The 20,493-nt window shown below is 32.9% G+C and overlaps 2 protein-coding genes across 2 annotated transcripts; one reads left to right on the forward strand and one right to left on the reverse strand.

Annotated features, from left to right (window-relative positions):
- The first annotated feature begins 2,380 nt into the window (after positions 1 to 2,380).
- On the forward strand, positions 2,381 to 3,597 carry LOC116139295 (pentatricopeptide repeat-containing protein At4g14820-like). The gene is made up of 2 exons (XM_031424973.1): positions 2,381 to 3,101; positions 3,416 to 3,597. The coding sequence occupies exons 1-2, from the start codon at positions 2,381 to 2,383 to the stop codon at positions 3,595 to 3,597; spliced, it is 903 nt and encodes a 300-aa protein (XP_031280833.1).
- Positions 3,598 to 6,955: 3,358 nt separating this feature from the next.
- On the reverse strand, positions 6,956 to 9,482 carry LOC116139296 (probable terpene synthase 6). Its single transcript, XM_031424974.1, has 7 exons — positions 9,213 to 9,482; positions 8,739 to 9,012; positions 8,251 to 8,626; positions 7,945 to 8,163; positions 7,697 to 7,835; positions 7,335 to 7,583; positions 6,956 to 7,246 (listed from the first exon to the last, which is right to left on the reverse strand). Exons 1-7 carry the CDS (start codon positions 9,480 to 9,482, stop codon positions 6,956 to 6,958), a joined length of 1,818 nt encoding a protein of 605 aa, XP_031280834.1.
- Between the last annotated feature and the right edge of the window lie 11,011 nt (positions 9,483 to 20,493).

A 20,493-nucleotide genomic window follows, 5' to 3' on the forward strand; every position in this document is an offset into this window, starting at 1 on the left:
ATGTTAGTTTAATTTTAGAGCTTATAAACTAATTTGACCAGCTTATAAGCTCAGACAAACACCTCCTTACTAAGTCACAAATTTATGTATATTTGTTCTAAGAGGGGTAAACATAAAATTGTGTTAAGTAGGTTTTTTTTTTTTTTTTTTTTTCAAATAAAACATAAAAAATATTAAGAAGAAAAAAAAAATTATTAGATGAATCTTAACTATATGAGAGCCTTTTTAACAAAATAAAAAAAATAAATAGAGACAGTACTTTCTAATAGATGATACAGTGAGGATTATCTTAAGGGCCGTTTGGATCGGGTTTAAATTTTTTAACAAGAGTAATATTTGTTTAATTGAAATTTTTTAACAAGGGTAATATTTGTTTAATTGAGTAGATTACCATGTTTGGCATTTTTGTACAAAAATATTACGGGAAAATAAGATGACAAACCGTGCTCAAAGGGGAGTAAATTGCCGGGAATATTTGTACCTCATTGGGGGGCTATTATTAAAACATTACCCAGGTAATCATAATTTATGTCCAATCTTGCCCCTAAACAGTATATTATGCGGACGAAAATATCATTGGCTTGGTTAATAATTACAAAACACCCAATTTGTAAAATGACAAAAACATCCCCACCACCACAATGCCAGATTCCGGCCACGGAATCTGCCGTTACAACTCAGAGTGGTCAAATCTGGCCGGTGCTGTGTCAATCTGGCCGAAAAAGGCAGAATGACGACCATTTCTTTGGCCATTGCTGATGGCCAGATCAGTGAATAAATGACCATTTTCGGTCGTTTTTAGGCCGTTGTGACAGATTACGGCTACCACTGACGGTGGTTGCCGGAATCTGGCAACTATGGGTGGGTGGGGTTGTTTTGTTAATTTTTAAACTTTTTTTTTCTAGGGGTGTTTAATTAAGTTAATAAACTTAAGAGGTCTAAAAATAATTAAAAAAATACAATAGTATTTCCCAAAATAATTAAACAAAAAAGTAATAATTAAACAAAAAAATATTTTGGGAATAGGATAAAGAATAAGGTTTGAAATAATAAAACAAACAAGCCCTTAATAATTTATATCTAGTAATCATCTAAAGGGTATTTTAATAAAAGGGTATTTCAAGACATCTGTTATTACTATCAACCAAACACATTAATTATTACTACATTCCAATTGAACCAAGTACAATAATAATTTAAACCCGATAATCTACAATGTAATTTTTCTTTCCGGTAATCTTATTATTAAGATAAAAAAAATTATATGATCCAAACGTCCCCTAACTAATAAGATATATTCACTGTTCACTGACCAGAAATTTGTTAAGAGTTCACACAGTTATCTAAAATCCACCTAATTTCTATTAAACCTGACTCTCTACACATGCCAAAAAGGAAATATAGAGAACAAAATTTGACCAATAAAAATTTGTTTGTTTCACCTATGCTGAGGGCCTGTTTGGTTGGGCTTCTTTACTAGACAAAATAGCTTTATTTATTTATTTTTATTCTTTAATCACTTTCAAATTTTCTTTAGGTTGTTTGGTTGCCTTTCAAAAGTGCTTATAATGTTATAAAAAAGCTAGTTTACAGCTTATGGGAGAAGCTTAAACATAAAACTCTTTTTGAGCTTATCAAAAATGTTGAAATTTCAAAAATAACCCTGTTCAATCTTTTAAATTTCTCTTGATCTATGTATATTAAAACCCCTTTTCATAAATTTATTTCAGAAAGCTCTTTGACTTTTCTTAGCCAAACAACTAACAAAATTTTCATAAAAACACTACTCTAAAAGCTCGTCTTCTATAAACTTCTTTTATTTAAGCTATACTTGAAGAAGCCGTATCACTTGGACCTAGAAATTTGCCGGAAATTGGATTTGAAATATGAGTTTGAGGCTAGCCCAATTAGGAAATAATATGGGTGAACTTATAAAAAGGATGAACTCAATTAAGTAAAGCCCAACAAGGCAAAGCCCAGAAGTTGAATTTAGAGAGGGAAAGCTGACTTTGGAAGATGATGGAAGAATCTCAACGTCTTCAAGCGATAAATTCAAAACTCTTTTTCAAGGATTATTCAAGCTTGAAATAACATTGAGCAATTGCATTTGCCTCGTTTATCACATGTTGGATTGCCATGTATTTCTACCCTCAGTATTCTCATACATAGTGTTCATTGAAAAGCAACTCTTCTCCAAATCGAACTCAGGTTTCAACTTTTATCGCACCATGTTCTCCATCAAGCAACTCTTGTCAAAATCTCGAAGGGTGTTGAGTTGGATTCTGTAATAGAGTTTAATTACTAGACGTTGCTTAAACAATGAGGTATCGTCATCTAAATTCTCTATGAATGTTTCAAACAAATTCTATTAGCCCAAGTTATGAACTACAAACGCTTACAAATTCTATTACGCCAATGTAATACTCTTGAATTCCTGAAACAAATCCACGCTCAAGCAGTAACACTTGGAATTCTCCACCATCACCAACCTTTTGCGTGCAAATTACTTAACTCGTACGCCAAATTGGGAACCTCACAGGAACCCAACACACTCTTTAGTCAAATTCAAAACCCAGATATAGTTTCATGGACATGTCTCATTAATCTTCACGTGCAAGTTCGAGAACCCAGAAAAGCTTTGTGGGTATTTTCTCGTTTAATTTGTAGAAATATAGAACCTGATAGCTACTCTGTTGTTGCTGCTTTATCAGCTTGTAAATGTATAAAAGATTTGGCTTGTGCTAGGATAGTTCATGGGATAATTGTCCGGTTTTCATTAGCGTTTGACCCAATTGTGGGTAATGCGTTGATTGATATGTATAGCAAGAATAAAGATATTGAATCGACTGAGAAAGTTTTTAAATGTATGGAATGTAAAGATATTGCTTCATGGAATAGTTTGCTTAATGGGTTTGCAATGGTCAATGATTTGGAATCTTCTCGCCTGGTGTTCGATGAAATGCCTCAGAGAAATTCGGTTTCTTGGAATGCAATGATAACGGTCTTATGTTCGAGGGAGGAAATAGTTGAGGCATTGGAACTTTTTAGGGAAATGAAAGCAGGAGGAGAGTGTTGTACGGTGATTACTATTGTGGCTGTATGTGGGTTGTGCTGACATTGGAGCTCTTGATCTTGGTAAATGCATTCATGGTTATGTTAGTAAAAGAATCTTGGTTTTGGTTTACTGTGAATAATGCTTTGATGGATTGTATGCAAAGAGTGGATGTCTTGATAGGCATTGAAGGTATTAGTGAGATACGGGAGAAGGATGTGTTTTCATGGAAACTTTGATATCAGGATATGCATTTCATGGTAAAGGAAAGAAGCTCTAGAGGTTTTTGGTGACATGATAGAATTGAAGATCAAACCGAATGAGGTTACATTCTTGTGGGTTCTATCAGCTTGTGTCATGCAGGGTTACTTGTTGAGGGTCAGAGATTGTTCAATAGGATGAACAAATTCTATGGTTTGCAACCCAAGATTGAGCATTATGGTTGCATGGTGATCTTCGGCCGAGCTGGGCTTTTAGAAGAAGCTAAAGATTTTATTGAACAGATGCAATCAACCGGATGCTGTTATTTGGAGATCATTACTTAGGGCTGTTGGTGCCATGGGAACTTGAATTTAGCTGAAATGGCTGCAAAAATGTTAATTGAATTAGAACCAGATGAGTGGGGTTTATATATTATGGAATATTATTTTGCTGCAAATAGGCAGGAAGATGCATTAAAGATGAGGACGTTTATGCGAAATCATAAAAGTAACGAAAAAATCTGGGTGTAGTTGGGTTGAGGTGAATGGTGTTACTCACGAATCAAGGCTGACTATGTGATGCACCACGCTGGAACAGAAATTTTCTTGGTTCTAGAAGGGATCAATGAGCAACAAAGTTGGATGGCCAATTTTTCGTTTTGGAATGCAAGTGACAATTATGCTGAGAGTGAATCATTTTTGGAAGACATTATGGCATCGAGAACCTAAGGTAGGAATAATTCGCTCATCTCTGGTTTTTTTTGTTTTCCAATTTCTGTTTTGAAATGAGGAAGTGTTAGATCCTTTATCACAATCTTTCTTATTATGATAATAAACACACCAAACAGTTTATTCTTGTCATTCCTTTATATTATTCAAAATAGCACTTCAGGGTTCAGTCAGTATTGGCGCCAAACGTCCTACATGTGCACGTATTAGGTGATTTTTTGTACTTTTTCTCATTTATACGCATTAGTTTGCCATATATTTAAGTGATTGTGTTATATGTAAGGGTAGTTAGTTTCTAAAAACGTGTTTTTATTTTTGGATATCTGTACTTTGTTATTGAGATCAATCTAAAACTATGTAATCAACTCAAAATTATGAACTATGATACAGAATGTGCTCATTATTAAAGGGTTAACTTTTGCCTGGGGTAATGGTAGCTGAATAGTATGGCTTTGATTGTTTGATTGACAACTGTATTAATACCATTTCAGGTTTTAAAGCAAGGGAACAAGACTACAGCCTCCATGAATTTATAATATAGTTTGTTCAGGTTTCTTCAAGCAGTCTGTAAAACTCATTGCAAAGATAAATAGTTCCTTTTGACATGATTTATCTCGAGGTAAATCTCCTTTGCACTTAATTTAGTGAATAAAGAGCAGCCAATTTGGAAATGTTTTATCTCTGAAATTTAATTCTTCATGCAGAAACACGGCATAGAGTTACCAGGTTTGAAGCATATGGCAAGCTTGTCTAACACATGCAATCCTTTTGAAAACAATGACACTCCTTGCATGTAAATTCCATAAGTGAAAAAACTCAACACATTAATTCAACACAAACTTTCAAACCCATTGCAATGATCATTTCAATTTAAACATGCAAGCTTGAATTTGAAGGAAAATCTTAGTTTTTGCCACTCACAACTTTTGATGTTCAACCATTAAGCCGAAGAAGGTTCATGGTCCTCTAACGATGCTCCCGGCTTGTCTTTTGGTATACAAAATCCAATAATTTCTTCATACAGAGGTCTCCCTGTGGTAACACATCAATATTAATATCATCAAACATCTCAATACAAATGCTTGAACTTAACTTACTTTTAACTACAAGAGTAATGCTACTCTTACTCACTCCCCATACTCACTTTTGTAAATATAAAGCATAGTACGGATACCATATGTCATTTTAGCAAAGGTGAGTAAGAGAAGTGAGTAAGAGGAGTGAGTAAAGTTAGCATTTTTCTAACTACAACTATCCTCAAAACAAAATGTTGATCACTCTCGAAATTTTCATAACAACTCCATACACCCAATCAAGTTATAATTTTCGATGGAGCATTTTAAACAGATATACATTAATCCAGTAATATTTTCAAGTCATTTCAGAATTAAAAACTATTTCAATCGTGATTTTCTTCTAATCTTTTTTCAAAACTGCCAAATTGATTTCAAAATTGATATCATTGTCTTGGAAAATTCATATGAGATTAACCTTTAATTGAAAATTCATAAAACTTCCCAGAATTAATCAAGACACATGATGAAATCACCAGAATTTAAAATTACTAATTTTGGATGAGTATAGGTGTATCAAATTAGTTCCTAAGAATGCATACTCGGTAGAAAACATAAGGGTCTGTTTGGTAGATTATTTGAAAAATGATATTTTGAAAAAGTATTTTAAGTTGAGTTGGATTAAATCGAGTGAGATAGGATTCTGAGAATGTGTTTGGTATAATATCTTAAAATTATATTAGAGTTGAATAAAATGCTGAAAAGTTATTTGGTACATTTTTGGAAAACATTTAGATTAGTTTTAACTCCCTATATTTGTTAATTTAGTTAAACGCCCCCACAATAAAAGTTTAAAAATTAACAAAAAAACCCCCACCCACCCAAGTCACTGCCGACCACCAGCCACCACCATCGGCCGATAGCCGAAAATAGTCAGAACGGTGCACAATCGATTGGATCTGGCCTTTTCGGCTAGATCGACTATGGATCTAGCCAGAAATATCCAGATCGGTGCACGACCAGTCAAATCTAACTCGCGGCAAGTTGTGGTGGTCTTGGGTGGATTAATTTTCATATTGGAATGAGTGAAAGGTAATTGTTTTTAGTTGAATAGGGTTGGAAAAATGATTTTGAATTGAATTGAATTGAATAATAGAAAACAAGTCTCCCCCTCTTTTCATTTTTAATAGAAAAAATCTTATTTGATTCGGATTAATCTTCAGAATAATGATCTCAATACGTTAACAAACACATATTCGGTTTTTTAATCCAAATAGGACAACAGAAAAATAATTCAAAAGAGTGAAAAATAGGGGCTAAAATTCCAGGATCACAGAACAGATTTCAAAAATTCATAAAAATTCCAATACTTAAAAATATCTGGAATTGAGCTTCAATTGCAAACCCATAGCATAGATAGAATTTTCAGGAATTCATATTGTCAGAATTTCACAGAATAACTGTTAATATCAAAAGTCATAATTAAGCAAACTTTGGTCTTTAAGATCAACCTATATATACATATTCTGCCCATATAAAATTATTGCACTCAACCTACCAATTTCTGTTTAATCTCACGTGTGAGAGCCCAAAAACTTAGTTCAATTCTGTGGCAACCTTCAATCATGCCTTGGATCAAAGGCTGATAAGCTAAAAACGATCCTAGCCATGGGGAAATGCCTTGGATACTGTGTTGCGAATAAACATTTTATGATGGTTCTTGAATTTACTTTAGCTGGAAATCATAGCCATCGTTCATCGATCATAAAAACTACTTGATTTATTAAATATCAAATACTGCTCGATTGAGCTGAGACACTAATACAGATTACATAATAAAAATTTCATCTTGGATAACTACTAAATTTATTTTGAAGCAGCCCTTATAGAACATTTTATTTAATTTTAAGCGCTCCATCAACTTGAAAGAAACATATCCTGGATATGTAAAAACAAATCCATTAGATAGGGATTGGTTCAATGAAGAGTTTGGTGATGTAATCTTTCAAACACTCTGGAAATGAGATCCCATCTTTGTTCTTGTAGAAGACATTCATCAAGCGTGCAATATTCACTACTCTACGTAAAATTTGCATGGAGACAACTGTTGGCTTCATGCATTCCTCGTTTATATCCTTCCATGCATTTGAAATCATTGTGTTAAACTCCTTAATTGCTTCTTCTCTCGAGGCTCCATATTGCTTCATATAGCATTCCATAGTAGAGGCAACATGTCCTCTCTCTTGCTCAAACTAATTAATGATAATACAAAACCGTAAATTAATTAAACATTATAAGATAGAAATACATGAGCTTCACATTAGTAGTAGTTCTATCTACCTTGTGAGATACCATGTCACCCCTGAGACGGATAATTGAATATGCAGCTCTAACGATTTTCGGATAGTTTTGTAGCCATTCAAATTCGTCAATCCCTGCAATTTCTCCCATTCCCACAAATAATGCGGCCGTTTCGTAAAAACAACCAGCAGTGACTGTTGCATTTTCCAAACGTTCTTCGAATGATGGGACAATTCCTTCACGGAAACACTGGGCCTCGAGCAGATAGGCCCTGGCAATCTCCTTCAGCTGTTTATTAACAAAATAAACAAATAGATAAACACCAACTAATGCAACTATTGAGTAGAGACAATCTAAACATGTATCTAAGACAAAAGTAATAGAGAAAGAATGTTGATTACTTTATCCTTCGTAAATGAGACACTATAAGATCTTCCTTCTTTGCTCATTTCTTTGTCCAATTCATCGTAAAGATTCAAGATAGCGCTATAAAGAGCTTGCATATATTCTGGCAAATCAACTAGCGCACTAGAATCCCACCTAAAATTATCAAAGATTTTAATTACAAATTAGATATGTGGATGACAATAAGCTCCTATAAAATGTGTAAGATTAGATTTGTTAAGACTAATAATATACTAATAAAAACCTTTCTAGGGCATCTGTGAAACTTTGGAGCTCTTCAGCTGTACCATATGCGTCATATGTATCATCTATAACTGTAAGAATCGTTATAATTTTAGTATTTATCATCCGGGCAATCGAGAAACAAGGCTCAAAATAATCTGCTATCGACAACATGTAGAACTCGACAATTCTGTCTCTTGAGTAAGGATATTTTGATGCCAAGTCACAATCCTTCCACCATCTGCAATAAGATTGCAGAAAAGTTGATTCATCATGTTCAGAACTTCTTCAGAGCAAAAATAACTAAAGTGATAGATATATTATTTACCTTGTAAGATATTTCATCTCTTGTTGGTGTAGCAATTGTACCCTATTGAAATCTAACTTTGCAAACATGAGTAGAGTTTCATTTCTAAATTCATGGTCTTCTTCATAGAAAGAGATGTACTGGCGTGCTTCCAATCTTGGAATACCTTGGTGCAAGGGCAAATCAAGGGCATTCATTATATGTTTTTCTAAATGAGGACTTGATTTTTCGGCCAAGGACTTGAGATGAGAGGTTGTGAAATCAAGGGCCTCCTCAAGAATTTCTTCCCCATGTAGTCTCAAATGTGTCGTTTCATATAAACTCAGCATGCCTCTTACATCGTTGGTTAAACTTTCCTTGAAGATACCATCACTATTCTTCAACTTGTTGAGCACGGCTGATTAGCAATCAATTGTAGTTTGTTAATCAGTTTTTATCAGCTAAGATATATTTCTATAATTCACATATATACGATGTTCATGCGTTGATACAAATTAAGAGGTACTTACCGCAAGAAATCTTGAAACCATATTGTCTAAAAACTCGAAATAAAAGAGCAATAGTGTAGAGATCATAATCATTATCATCCGCAAGGTTAGGTTGTGCTTCAAAAATTTGAGTTAGTTGTTCTTCAATTTCCGTCTCAAAGTGATATGACACACCAAGACGACATATAGAGTCAATCAAACAAACTTTCTCCACTGGATCACTCGTTGAAGCCATTAACATTTCTTTCACCTGTTGCTTTAGCTCTTCAGCGAGTTTATCATTTGATTCAATTTCCTAAAACCAAAACAACATAAATTTATACGTTAGAATTTAGTAAAACATAGAGAATAGGATATTCATATCTCAAAAAATTACTGAAGAATACGAAATTAATTAGATATAGCTAATTATTTAACTTAACGAGGACCAATCAATTTGCTAAAACATGAAGATTAATATGGCATGGAAAGGAAACTAATATAAATTAATTATACCGAATGAGGTATTTCAGAAGTGAAGATGTTGGGGTCTTTCCAAATGGTTGGGGCAAAGTTTGCTATTGGACGATAAGCTTCTTGGTTGTTTTTAGATGCTAAACATGGCTGCAGCCTCCTTGATGCTTGTAGTGAGTTTGCAGAATGCTTAATAATGTTGCTAGGATAAGCAAAAAAATCATGAACAAATATTTTAGAGGGAGGATTTGCGGAAGATGGTGGAAAGCATTTCGAGGAGTTCAATGCTGATACAGGAGTTTGCAAAGCCATTGATGAGTTCGTGGAAATGTAAATGAAGTAAGATAGATGACAAACTTGTGCTAATCAAAGGCTCAAATGGACCCTATTTATAGAAAGCGTTCGATCATATTCTGTTTGGTGAATAACTTGTTCCATATTTACCAGGCTCTCAGATCATCTTCTGACAGCCTATTTTAATCTGTTCAGGCTCTCAGATCATCTTCTGACAGCCTATTTTAATGTGTTCACATTGACCGTATTCTTTTGTAAATAAGTAATGCTACCAATCCAACAACGAAAAATTGAAAATGACAACATTGTGAAAGAGAAAATAATATCGTTTTGACCATGAAATATATTGATCGGCCATTGACTCGTTATCTAATAATAAATGTGTTCAGGCTCTCAGATCATCTTCTGACAGGCTATTTTGATGTGTTCACATTGACCGTACTCTTTTGTAAATAAGTAATGGCCGAACCGCTTACGTATACCCAAAGTTTGTCGAAACGAAAAGTTGATATTCAAAAGGTTTTGAAACAATAAACAGATATCTTTTATCATGTACTATTAATAATTTCTATTTGTTCATAGTAAAAAGACTAAAATACCTTTAAAAATTTGATATTTTAGATTTTTATAAATTTAAAAATTTCTAAAAAACCTCTTAGGTTTGCTAATTTAACTAAACACCCCATATATAAAATATTTGTTAAATAACAAAAACACTCCCACCACCCACAGTGCCAGATTCCGAACACCACTGCTAAAAAATTGCGTTACGACACAGACTCATCAGATCTATGTCGTAACGTGTCGATCTGGCCTTTTCCGACCAGATCCGTCACGGATCTGGCCGTCAAGGCAGCAGATGGAGTTTTGCGGCCTCGACGGGCAGTTCTGGCCTTTTTTGGCCAGATCTGCCACGGATCTGGCCAGAAAAGGCCAGATCTACGACTAGATCTAGCCGTCGTGCCGCAAAACTCCATCTGTCGCGTCGACGGCCAGATCTGGCCTTTTCCGGCCAGATCAGCCACAGATCTGACGGGAAAAGGCCAGATCGAAGCGTTAAGACACAGATCCGACGGGGTCTGTGTCGTAACGCAATTTCTGGCCAGATTCCTGCGGTGGTGGCGACCGAAATCTGGCACTACAGGTGTGGGGGTGTTTTTGTTATTTAACAAACTTTTTATATATGGGGGTGTTTAGTTAAACTAGCAAACCTATCGGGTTTTTTAAAATTATAAAAAACTAAAATATCAAACTTTCAAGGGCATTTTAGTCTTTTTACTGTTAACTAACATAAATTACTAACAGCACATGACGGAAGGTACTTGTTTATTGATTCAAAATCTTTTGGGTATCAACTTATCGTTATGATAAACCTTGGGTATGCGCAAATCGTTTGGCCTAAGTAATGCTACCAATCCAACAATGAAAATTGAAAATGACGACATTGTGAAAGAGAAATTAATATCGTTTTGACCATGAAATATATTGATCGGCCATTGACGCGTTATCTAATAATAAATGTGTATAGCAATAAGTCTAAAACTCTTTTATCACATGTTTATTGTGGTTTTGCCAACAGCAACATGTTGGAAAAAAATATATAGGCCCTATCTTTTTGTGAAATAACACTTTCTTACCCTAGGTTTGGGAAACTATCAACCGACGTTCATGCATCTTTTTGTGAATAGTAATCTCCCATCTAATCTTAATTATTTAGTGTGTTTTACTAAATCCCCTCCATTTCTTTGTCTCATAGGACCCAGTAAAATAAAAACATTTCAATTAGAAACCCGACCTTTCCCGTCACATGAATGATTTCTCACCCAATATAACATCATCAACTTAATATATTGAAGTTATGAGTAATATTACACCAACAACTTTTTCTCATAAACTTTCTCTCACAACTCTGACGTGACAACTCGCAATTGATCAATTCATAACGGATCTTATATGAGTCCTACTAATTAATTGCAAGTTGTCACCTCAGGTTTGTGAAAGAGGGTTGTTGGTGTAGTATACTCTAAAGTTATTGGCTAGTGGTTTTAGCAATATGGTACTTCAATGTAATATTTTGCAACATTTGGGTGTGTTTGAGATTAGAGACAAGAAGAGAAGAGCGAGCAAAAACATCTAGGAGCCAACAGCTTCCATCCAAAAATTCACTTTCAGGACAAAATAATGAGAATCCGTGAAAGAGTTTTTTATTTAGTGCAATTTTTAGCCAATAACCTTGAATGATATATATTTCCTAGTAAGGCTAGGCTCAAACTTATATTCAGATAGCTTATAATTTGTTAGTTCATAATTTGACAATCAAGGCTCATAACAAATAAATAAGACTCATTTATGAGTTGATTAATTATGAGTTACCACGTTGAGGTTGTAATAAAAAATTTGTAAGATTATGTTATAAATGTAATATTATCTCTTATATTTAAAAAAAAAAAAAATCCAATTTTTGCAAATTTCAATGTCGGTTTGATATGCCTTCTTCAAGTATAACTTAAGGAAAAAAAAAAAAAAAAAAAAAACTTCTAAAAGAAAAACTTATTAGAGTAGAGCTTTTATAAAAAAGTTTGTTACAGCATCTCTAATAATGTTCTTTATTTTGAAGAGTATCTTTTATATAAATAAAGAGCATCTTTATTAATTTTTAAATATAAAGAACACAATTTGTATTCAAATTCAATAGACTCTTTAAATTTAATGAAGATACTCTTTATTTTTTAGAAAGAGACTTAATAAATAAAATGCATAGAAACTTGTAGTTTATTAATTAAAATTAGAATAGAGAATGAAATTTGACTCTCTAAATGTAAAGAGTTAAAGTCATTCTTTAATTTATATTTTAAAGATAAAGAGTTAGTTGGACTCTTGTTTTTATGGATAAAGAGTTTAGGTCATATAAAAAGTTATTTGGAGATGCTCTTAGTTGTTTTTCTAGGAAAATATAAAAAGAGCTTTCTAAAATTTTTTTTTTTTTTAAGTTTTAATATAATAGATCCAAAGTTATTTTTGAAATTTCGACATTTTTAGTAAGGGCAAAAAGAGTTTTTGTTTGAGCATCTCTTAGAAGTCACAAAACAGTTTTTTTATAACTGTATAAGCACTTTTAAAATGCAACAAAACAACCTAAAAAAATTCTAAAGTACCTTTAAGATTAAAAAAAAAAAAAAACTATTTTGTCCAGTAAAGAAATCCAACCAATTAGGCTCCTAGGCCCTAGCATGGGTGAAACAAACAAATTCCAGAGTATATTTTATTGGTTAATATTTTTTCTCTATATTTCCTTTTTGACATGTGTAGACAGTCAAATTTAATAGAAAATCGGTGGACTATAAATATTATATAATATATTCAACGTCCAACTGACCAGAAATTTTATTAAGAGTTCATATATATATATATATATATATATCAATAAATCTATCCTTACAAAGAAGTCTACAAAGAAGCTTACAAAGTGAAGGAAAAAACAAAGAAAAAACGAAAAAAGAGAAAGAGAGAGAGAGAGAAATGATGAAAATGAAGGGTGGAGGTTAACTTTGTATGCCTCCTTTGTAGGCTACTTTGTAAGACTAGCAATGCTGTATATATATATATATATAATGCTACCAACATCAAAATTTTATACTAAATTGTTATATCAAAGGACATGGTAATTAGTCAGATGTGACACATTAGAGTCTTTTATGAATGAATAATCGTCCAATATTTATAGACGTTTCCCCATATTTAATGAACTCTCATTCATATTATATGGACGGGTGTCTATTTATTATGGATACTCATCCAAAAAATTTTAAAAGAAAAAAAATGGGCGTCCATTCATCCTATATAGACGGGTGTCTATTTACTATGAACCTATATAGACGGGTGTCTATTTACTATGAACGAACGTTCAAAAAATTTTAAAAAGTTTTACATTCAGTGGGCAAGCATCCCTTTTAGATGGATGTTTATCCATTGTTTAATTTAAGATGAAATATTTCATCTTTAAAGTATAAAATTTTTAGATGAAATAAAAGAAAAAAAAATTGATTTTAAGTAAAAGTATGGCCTCGCAGTTGGACATTGTGTGAGCATTTCATCTTATATAATATAGACGAAAGTCTATTTCAAATAAACGGTTGTCCAATAACAATGGATGATCATCCATATTTGATGAACGACCATTCATTTGTAGAATATTTGTTAATATGATACATGACTTATCTAATTCAGTGGACACATTATATAAGAATTCGGTGTAAAGTGTCATTGTCCGTAACATTTGTATAGATCTAAAATCCACCTAATTTTCTACTAGATTAAATGAGAACCCCTACCTTTCCCATCATATGGATGATGGCATCAAGTTAAGATAATGATCACTCCTTTGACAAGTATTAATTTCCTTTTAAACCACCTATTTCAAGATGCTTTCAAAATAGCTTCTTTATCTTTTTCACTCCAGAACGGAGCATTGATTTGATCCATACATGATTCCGGCCACAACCAAACCAAACTCTCAGTATTTTCACTCTCGAAAAGCCAAATGAGAACTTTTATATTATATAACATTCCTTTTAATAATACGACATTGGCTAGTGGTTTGATCAATATGGTACTTCAATGTAATGTTTTGCAATATTTGGGAGCGATTAAGATTCGGAAACAAGAAGAGCCAACAATGTCCTACCAAAAAAAAATTATGAAAATATCACATGGCCACCACGTGAAATTTATTGTATATGGTCATCGGCCAAAGCCAAAGTCGCGTTATCGAAACAGTCCATTTATCTTTCAGGACAAAAAAAAAAAAGAGATCTGTGAATATTTGTTCGACGGTGTAAAACAATTATCAAATCTTTTTTGTTTTTAATGATTCCTCCTGCCCTCAAAATTGACTATTGCAAATTTTCAAGTGCTGTGGGTATGAAAGATAAAATATGCTACACTTCACGTGGAATAGAAAACAAGAATCATATGGAAGTGTTTTAGAACAGGAAACAAGAAGAGAAGCGTGCGCACAACTTTCTGCAAAAAAATTAATTATGAAAATAGCCACTTGCCACCACGTAGCATTTTGAACGGTGTATATAGTTTATACAGTCACCTCTCCGCTCAGAGCCGAAGACGCGTGATCGAAACTATCAATTCATCTTTCAGGTTAAGGACAAATAATGGGAATCCGTGAAAGAGTTATTGATTTACTGCAATTTTTCAGGACAAAATAATGGGAACGCGTGAAAGAGTTATTGATTTATTGCAATTGTGCATGTACTAAAATTTTGGTCGATCAATTATAAATAAAAATATATTTTATATCATAATAAATTATAATTTTTTATCCTGTCTTACAGAATTTATCTCTTTATTAAAATACTAATTTATATTATATTATATAATAACTTTTATATATTCTTAATCTTTGAACTTTAAACAGTTATAACTAAAACATGATCCCAGTAAACCCGATAAAATAATCAAATATCTGATTAACCGGTTGAACCAACCGACTGATGACATCATCATTAACCCTTTCTTATCCTCATCACTGCATTAATGTTTTCTATTGTATGCACTGCTCCTTTTATCTCATTGGCCCATCAATCCCTCGCTTTTTAATGTATCTATCCGCTTCTCCTTCTATCGATCCCCCACCTGTTGTTGTTTTTCAATGACATTTATTAAGCCTCTCGATGACATTTAATAATTCAAACTCTATTGTCTTTTTCTAAGGAGGTTTATTCAATGCAATTTACTTTTAATCTCTTCCACGTTGAAATTGCAGGAACGAAGAATAGTAGAGAGAGAACTTAAGGAGAAAAAAAAAAAAAACTTATGGAAGAAAATCTTATTCGAGTTGAGCTTTTATAACAAATTTGTTAGTTGTTTGGCTAGGAAAATATAAAAGAGCTTTCTAAAATTAATTTATTAAAAAAGGTTTTAATATAATAGATCCAAAGTTATTTTTGAAATTTTAACATTTTTAATAAGTGCAAAAAGAGTTTATGTTTGAGCTTTCAGGACAAAATAATATTTGAACCCGTGAAAGACCACAGTGTGAAAGGGAGAAGTCCAAACTCTTTTACCACGAGTTTATTGTTGGTTTCTGCCAACAGCAGGTGAAATGGAACAATGCCTTCCTCCCTGTTTATCACATGTCGGAAAAGTTTATAGGTCCTATCTTTTGTGAAATAACACTTTCTTACCCTTCGTTTTGGAAACTATCATCTGCGGTTCATGCATCTTTTCTCTCAGATAGGTTAAATTTATATTTTACCTTCTTTTCCTATATTTTAGCTTTACTTTACATAGAAATAGAATATGTGCCCTTCGCGCGGAGGGGTGGGGAACGCCAAGATTCTTATCTGTGGGTGGTCGGAACATATTTTATGTTCAACTAATAAAACTTTCTATAATTATATAATAATGGGTGCATTTGACAGGATATTTTTATCCATATTTCTTTTGGAGATAGCGTTTGTTTCATTATTTAGACAATAGAATCTTTAAAATCTTATCCTGCAATTTTTTCTGACAGCTTTTAAAGAGGGAAGAACCCAGATGCTTTACTAAAATTTTCTCTAAGTTTGTGACCTTGAAATTGTATAATTTTCATAATATTTATTTTGTTAGAAGAAAAGAAACCCGAGAAAGTTTAATATCAAATGAATCTACATAATCTTAAAACTTAATATTGCATTATAGGACCCCTCTATTATCAATACGCAATCACTATCTATACTAATTTAGTTCAACTTTATTAAAAATGTATTTAAATTATTAAAGAATGATCATAAAGATTAATAATTAGTATTTTTATCATATATATGTATTAATATGATGTTTTTAAACAGTTGGATTAGTACTTGAAATTAATATGAGTTTTTATTTTTTAATATTTACGGGTGACAAAATTACCAATAAAATGTAAATTGATAAGTTATATATATAATAATATCTTATTTTAACAAAATGCAACAAAATATTATATTAATAAATTATTTATAAAAAAATATATCAATCAAATATTAATCACAAATATCAAGGTCAAAATACTCGACCAAACACATATTCTGTAAATTCTATTCCCGTAATCATAACCCTACTCAATTATCCAATATTATTTCCAAAATTTTATCCAAAATAATGACCAAACACACCCAATATGTTTCACAATTACCCATTAAACATTTTACCTCGTATAATACAGGTTTGAAGTTATGTCTTATTACAATATATATTTTATATATAATGATAGAAAATTTTTTTTTTTTTTTTTTTAATACAAATTTTAAGAGGAAAGATTCTAGAGACCCTTTACAAAAATTTGTTTTATTTACACTTTACAGCACTAAATCACCTCCATTTCTTCAGTGGCTCCGTAGGACCCAGTAAAATTAAAACATTTCAATTAAAGCCGCTACCTTTTCCGCATCCCTGACATCATCATTCTCACCCGATGATGACGTCATCAACTTAATATACCGATCATTTTCTAGGTCACTCCTCTGGCATGTATTAATTTCATTTTAAACCTACTATTTCAAGATGCTTCAAAATAGCTCCATTATCTCTTTCACCCCTTTGTAATAGTGGCATAACCGAAGATTTATCCATACATGATTCCAAACCAAACTCTCAATATTTTCACTCTCCAAAAGCCAAAAGAGAATTCAATTCAATAATATTATCGATCAATTGATCAAACTACAGACATTGGCTAGTGGTTTGATCAATATAGTACTTCACTGTAATATTGATGACATTTATTAACCTCTCAATGACAGTTGATAATTCAAACTCTGTTGTCTTTTTCTGTGAAAGTTTATTGAATGCAATTTATTTTTAATCTCTTCCACGTTGAAATTGCAGGAGCGAAGAATAGTAGAGACTCTCGTATACCTGATATATTTAATATAGATGTAAACATTTTATACCATATATGTTTAATATAGCCGTAAAAGAATTAATTTAATTAAAATATAATATCAGTCATGGTCCACTAAATAAATAGTACACCTGATATATTTAATATAGACATAAACATTATACACCATATATGTTTAATATAGTCGTAAAAGAACTAATTTAATTAAAATATAATATCGGTCATGATCTACTGAATGAATCGTACACCTGATATGTTTAATATAGATGTAAACATTCTACACCATATATGTTTAATATAGCCGTAAAAGAACTAATTTAAGTAAAATATAATAACGGTCATGGTCCACTGAACGAATCGTACACCTGATATGTTTAATATAGACGTAAATATTCTACATCATATGTGTTTAATATAGCCGTAAAAGAACTAATTTAATTAAAATATAATAACGGTCATGGTCTATTGAACAAATCGTACACCTGATATGTTTAATATAGACGTAAACATTCTACATCATATATGTTTAATATAGCCGTAAAAGAACTAATTTAATTAAAATATAATAACGGTCATGGTCCACTGAACGAATCGTACACCTGATATGTTTAATATAGACGTAAACATTCTACACCATATATGTTTAATATAGCCGTAAAAGAACTAATTTAATTAAAATATAATAACGGTCATGGTCCACTGAACGAATCGTACACCTGATATGTTTAATATAGACGTAAACATTCTACACCATATATGTTTAATATAGCCGTAAAAGAACTAATTTAATTAAAATATAATAACGGTCATGGTCCACTGAACGAATCGTACACCTGATATGTTTAATATAGACGTAAACATTCTACACCATATATGTTTAATATAGCCGTAAAAGAACTAATTTAATTAAAATATAATAACGGTCATGGTCCACTGAACGAATCGTACACCTGATATGTTTAATATAGACGTAAACATTCTACACCATATATGTTTAATATAGCCGTAAAAGAACTAATTTAATTAAAATATAATAACGGTCATGGTCCACTGAACGAATCGTACACCTGATATGTTTAATATAGACGTAAACATTCTACACCATATATGTTTAATATAGCCGTAAAAGAACTAATTTAATTAAAATATAATAACGGTCATGGTCCACTGAATGAATCGTACACCTTATATGTCTAAGATAGCGTTAATCGCTTAACCAATCTAGTGAAATGCAATAAAAATAATCTAAATACACTGGATCGCTTAAGAGATTTCATTTCTCGCTTAAGCGATCCTGTGTATTTAGACTTAGTCGCTTAAGAGATCTGGTTGTATTTATGTTATCGCTTAAGCGATTCTATGCTTTTACACTTGGTCGCTTAAGCGATCATAGCGATCACGAACAAGACAGAATCAATAAGTGCCCAGATGCACGATCGCTTAAGCGATTTATTCTATCGCTTAAGCGATCATTTGCTTTTAACCTTGGTCGCTTAAGCGATTTTAAATCGCTTAAGCGATCATGTCCGAGACAGAATAAACTTCTGCCTAGATGCACAATTGCTTAAGCGATTAAGTGTATCGCTTAAGCGATCATGAACAAGACAATAAATAAGTGCCTAGACGCATGATCGCTTAAGCGATCCTTTGATTTTAAAGTTGGTTGCTTTAAACGATTTATAATCGCTTAAGCAATCATGTCCGAAGTAGAATCAACTTCTGCCTAGATGCGCGACCGCTTAAGCGATCTAAAATTGCTTATACCAGATCGCTTAAGTGATCTTCTGTCATATACCAGATCGCTTAAGCGATCCTTTACTTTTACTCTTGGTCGCTTGGAATTTGTTAAGCGATTCTATACTTTTACACTTGGTCGCTTAAGCGATCATAGATCGCTTAAGCGATCACGAACAAGACAGAATCAATAAGTGCCCAGACGCACGATCGCTTAAGCAATTTATTCTATCGCTTAAGCGATCCTTTGCTTTTAACCTTGGTCGCTTAAGCGATTACAAATCGCTTAAGCGATCATGTCCGAGGTAGAATAAACTTCTGCCTAGATGCACAATTGCTTAAGCGATTAAGTGTATCGCTTAAGCGATTCTTCGCTTTTATTATTGGTCACTTAAGCGATCTACAATCGCTTAAGTGATCATGAACAAGACAATAAGTAAGTGCCTAGACGTATGATCGCTTAAGCGATCCTTTGCTTTTAACGTTGTTTGCTTTAAGTGATTTATAATCGCTTAAGCGATCATGTCCGAAGCAGAATCAACTTCTGCCCAGATGCACGATCGCTTAAGCGATCTAAAATCGCTTATACCAAATCGCTTAAGCAATCTTCTGTCATATACCAAATCGCTTAAGCGATCATTTGCTTTTACTCTTGGTCGCTTAGAATTTCTTAAGCGATTCTATGCTTTTACACTTGGTCGCTTAAGCGATCATAGATCGTTTAAGCGATCACGAACAAGACAGAATCAATAAATGCCCAGACGCACGATCGCTTAAGCAATTTATTCTATCGCTTAAGCGATCATTTGCTTTTAACCTTGGTCGCTTAAGCAATTACAAATCGCTTAAGTTTAGCTTAAGCGATCGTGTCCAAGGCAAAATAAACTTATGCCTAGATGCACAATTGCTTAAGCGATTAAGTGTATCGCTTAAGCGATTCTCCGCTTTTATTATTGGTCGCTTAAGCAATCTACGATTGCTTAAGCGATCATGTACAAGACAATAAATAAGTGCCTAGACGCATGATTGCTTAAGCGATCATTTGCTTTTAACGTTGGTTGCTTTAAGCGATTTATAATCGCTTAAGCGATCATGTCCGAAGCAGAATCAACTTCTGCCCAGATGCACGATCGCTTAAGCGATCTAAAATCGCTTATACCAGATCACTTAAGCGATCTTCTGTCATATACCAGATCGCTTAAGCGATCCTTTGCTTTTACTCTTGGTCGCTTAAGTGATTTTAGATCGCTTAAGCGATCATGTCCGATGCTTGGAATTTGCGTCGGCATCCTCCTCTTCAGTTTCAATTTCAACTCTTGCCCTCCCTTGTTCTGCCAATAGAATGTCTTTCGTCGACGTCGTCTCCTCTCGTGGTGGAGCAACTTCAGTCATTGGAAGTTACTCCACCACAAC

Source organism: Pistacia vera, unplaced genomic scaffold (genome assembly GCF_008641045.1).
Source record: "Pistacia vera cultivar Batoury unplaced genomic scaffold, PisVer_v2 Contig35, whole genome shotgun sequence".
NCBI classification, from domain to species: domain Eukaryota; kingdom Viridiplantae; phylum Streptophyta; class Magnoliopsida; order Sapindales; family Anacardiaceae; genus Pistacia; species Pistacia vera.

What these genes read in the sequence shown, in the direction of transcription:
- LOC116139295 (XM_031424973.1), top strand. Translation starts at nt 2,381, where the DNA reads ATGAACTACAAACGCTTACAAATTCTATTACGCCAATGTAATACTCTT. An exon ending in GATTACTATTGTGGCTGTAT is followed by an intron (nt 3,102 to 3,415) that starts GTGGGTTGTGCT and finishes TGTGTCATGCAG; the next exon opens with GGTTACTTGTTGAGGGTCAG.
- LOC116139296 (XM_031424974.1), bottom strand. Translation starts at nt 9,482, where the DNA reads ATGGCTTTGCAAACTCCTGTATCAGCATTGAACTCCTCGAAATGCTTT. An exon ending in CTTCTGAAATACCTCATTCG is followed by an intron (nt 9,013 to 9,212) that starts GTATAATTAATT and finishes TTTTGGTTTTAG; the next exon opens with GAAATTGAATCAAATGATAA. An exon ending in TTCACAGATGCCCTAGAAAG is followed by an intron (nt 7,836 to 7,944) that starts GTTTTTATTAGT and finishes TGATAATTTTAG; the next exon opens with GTGGGATTCTAGTGCGCTAG.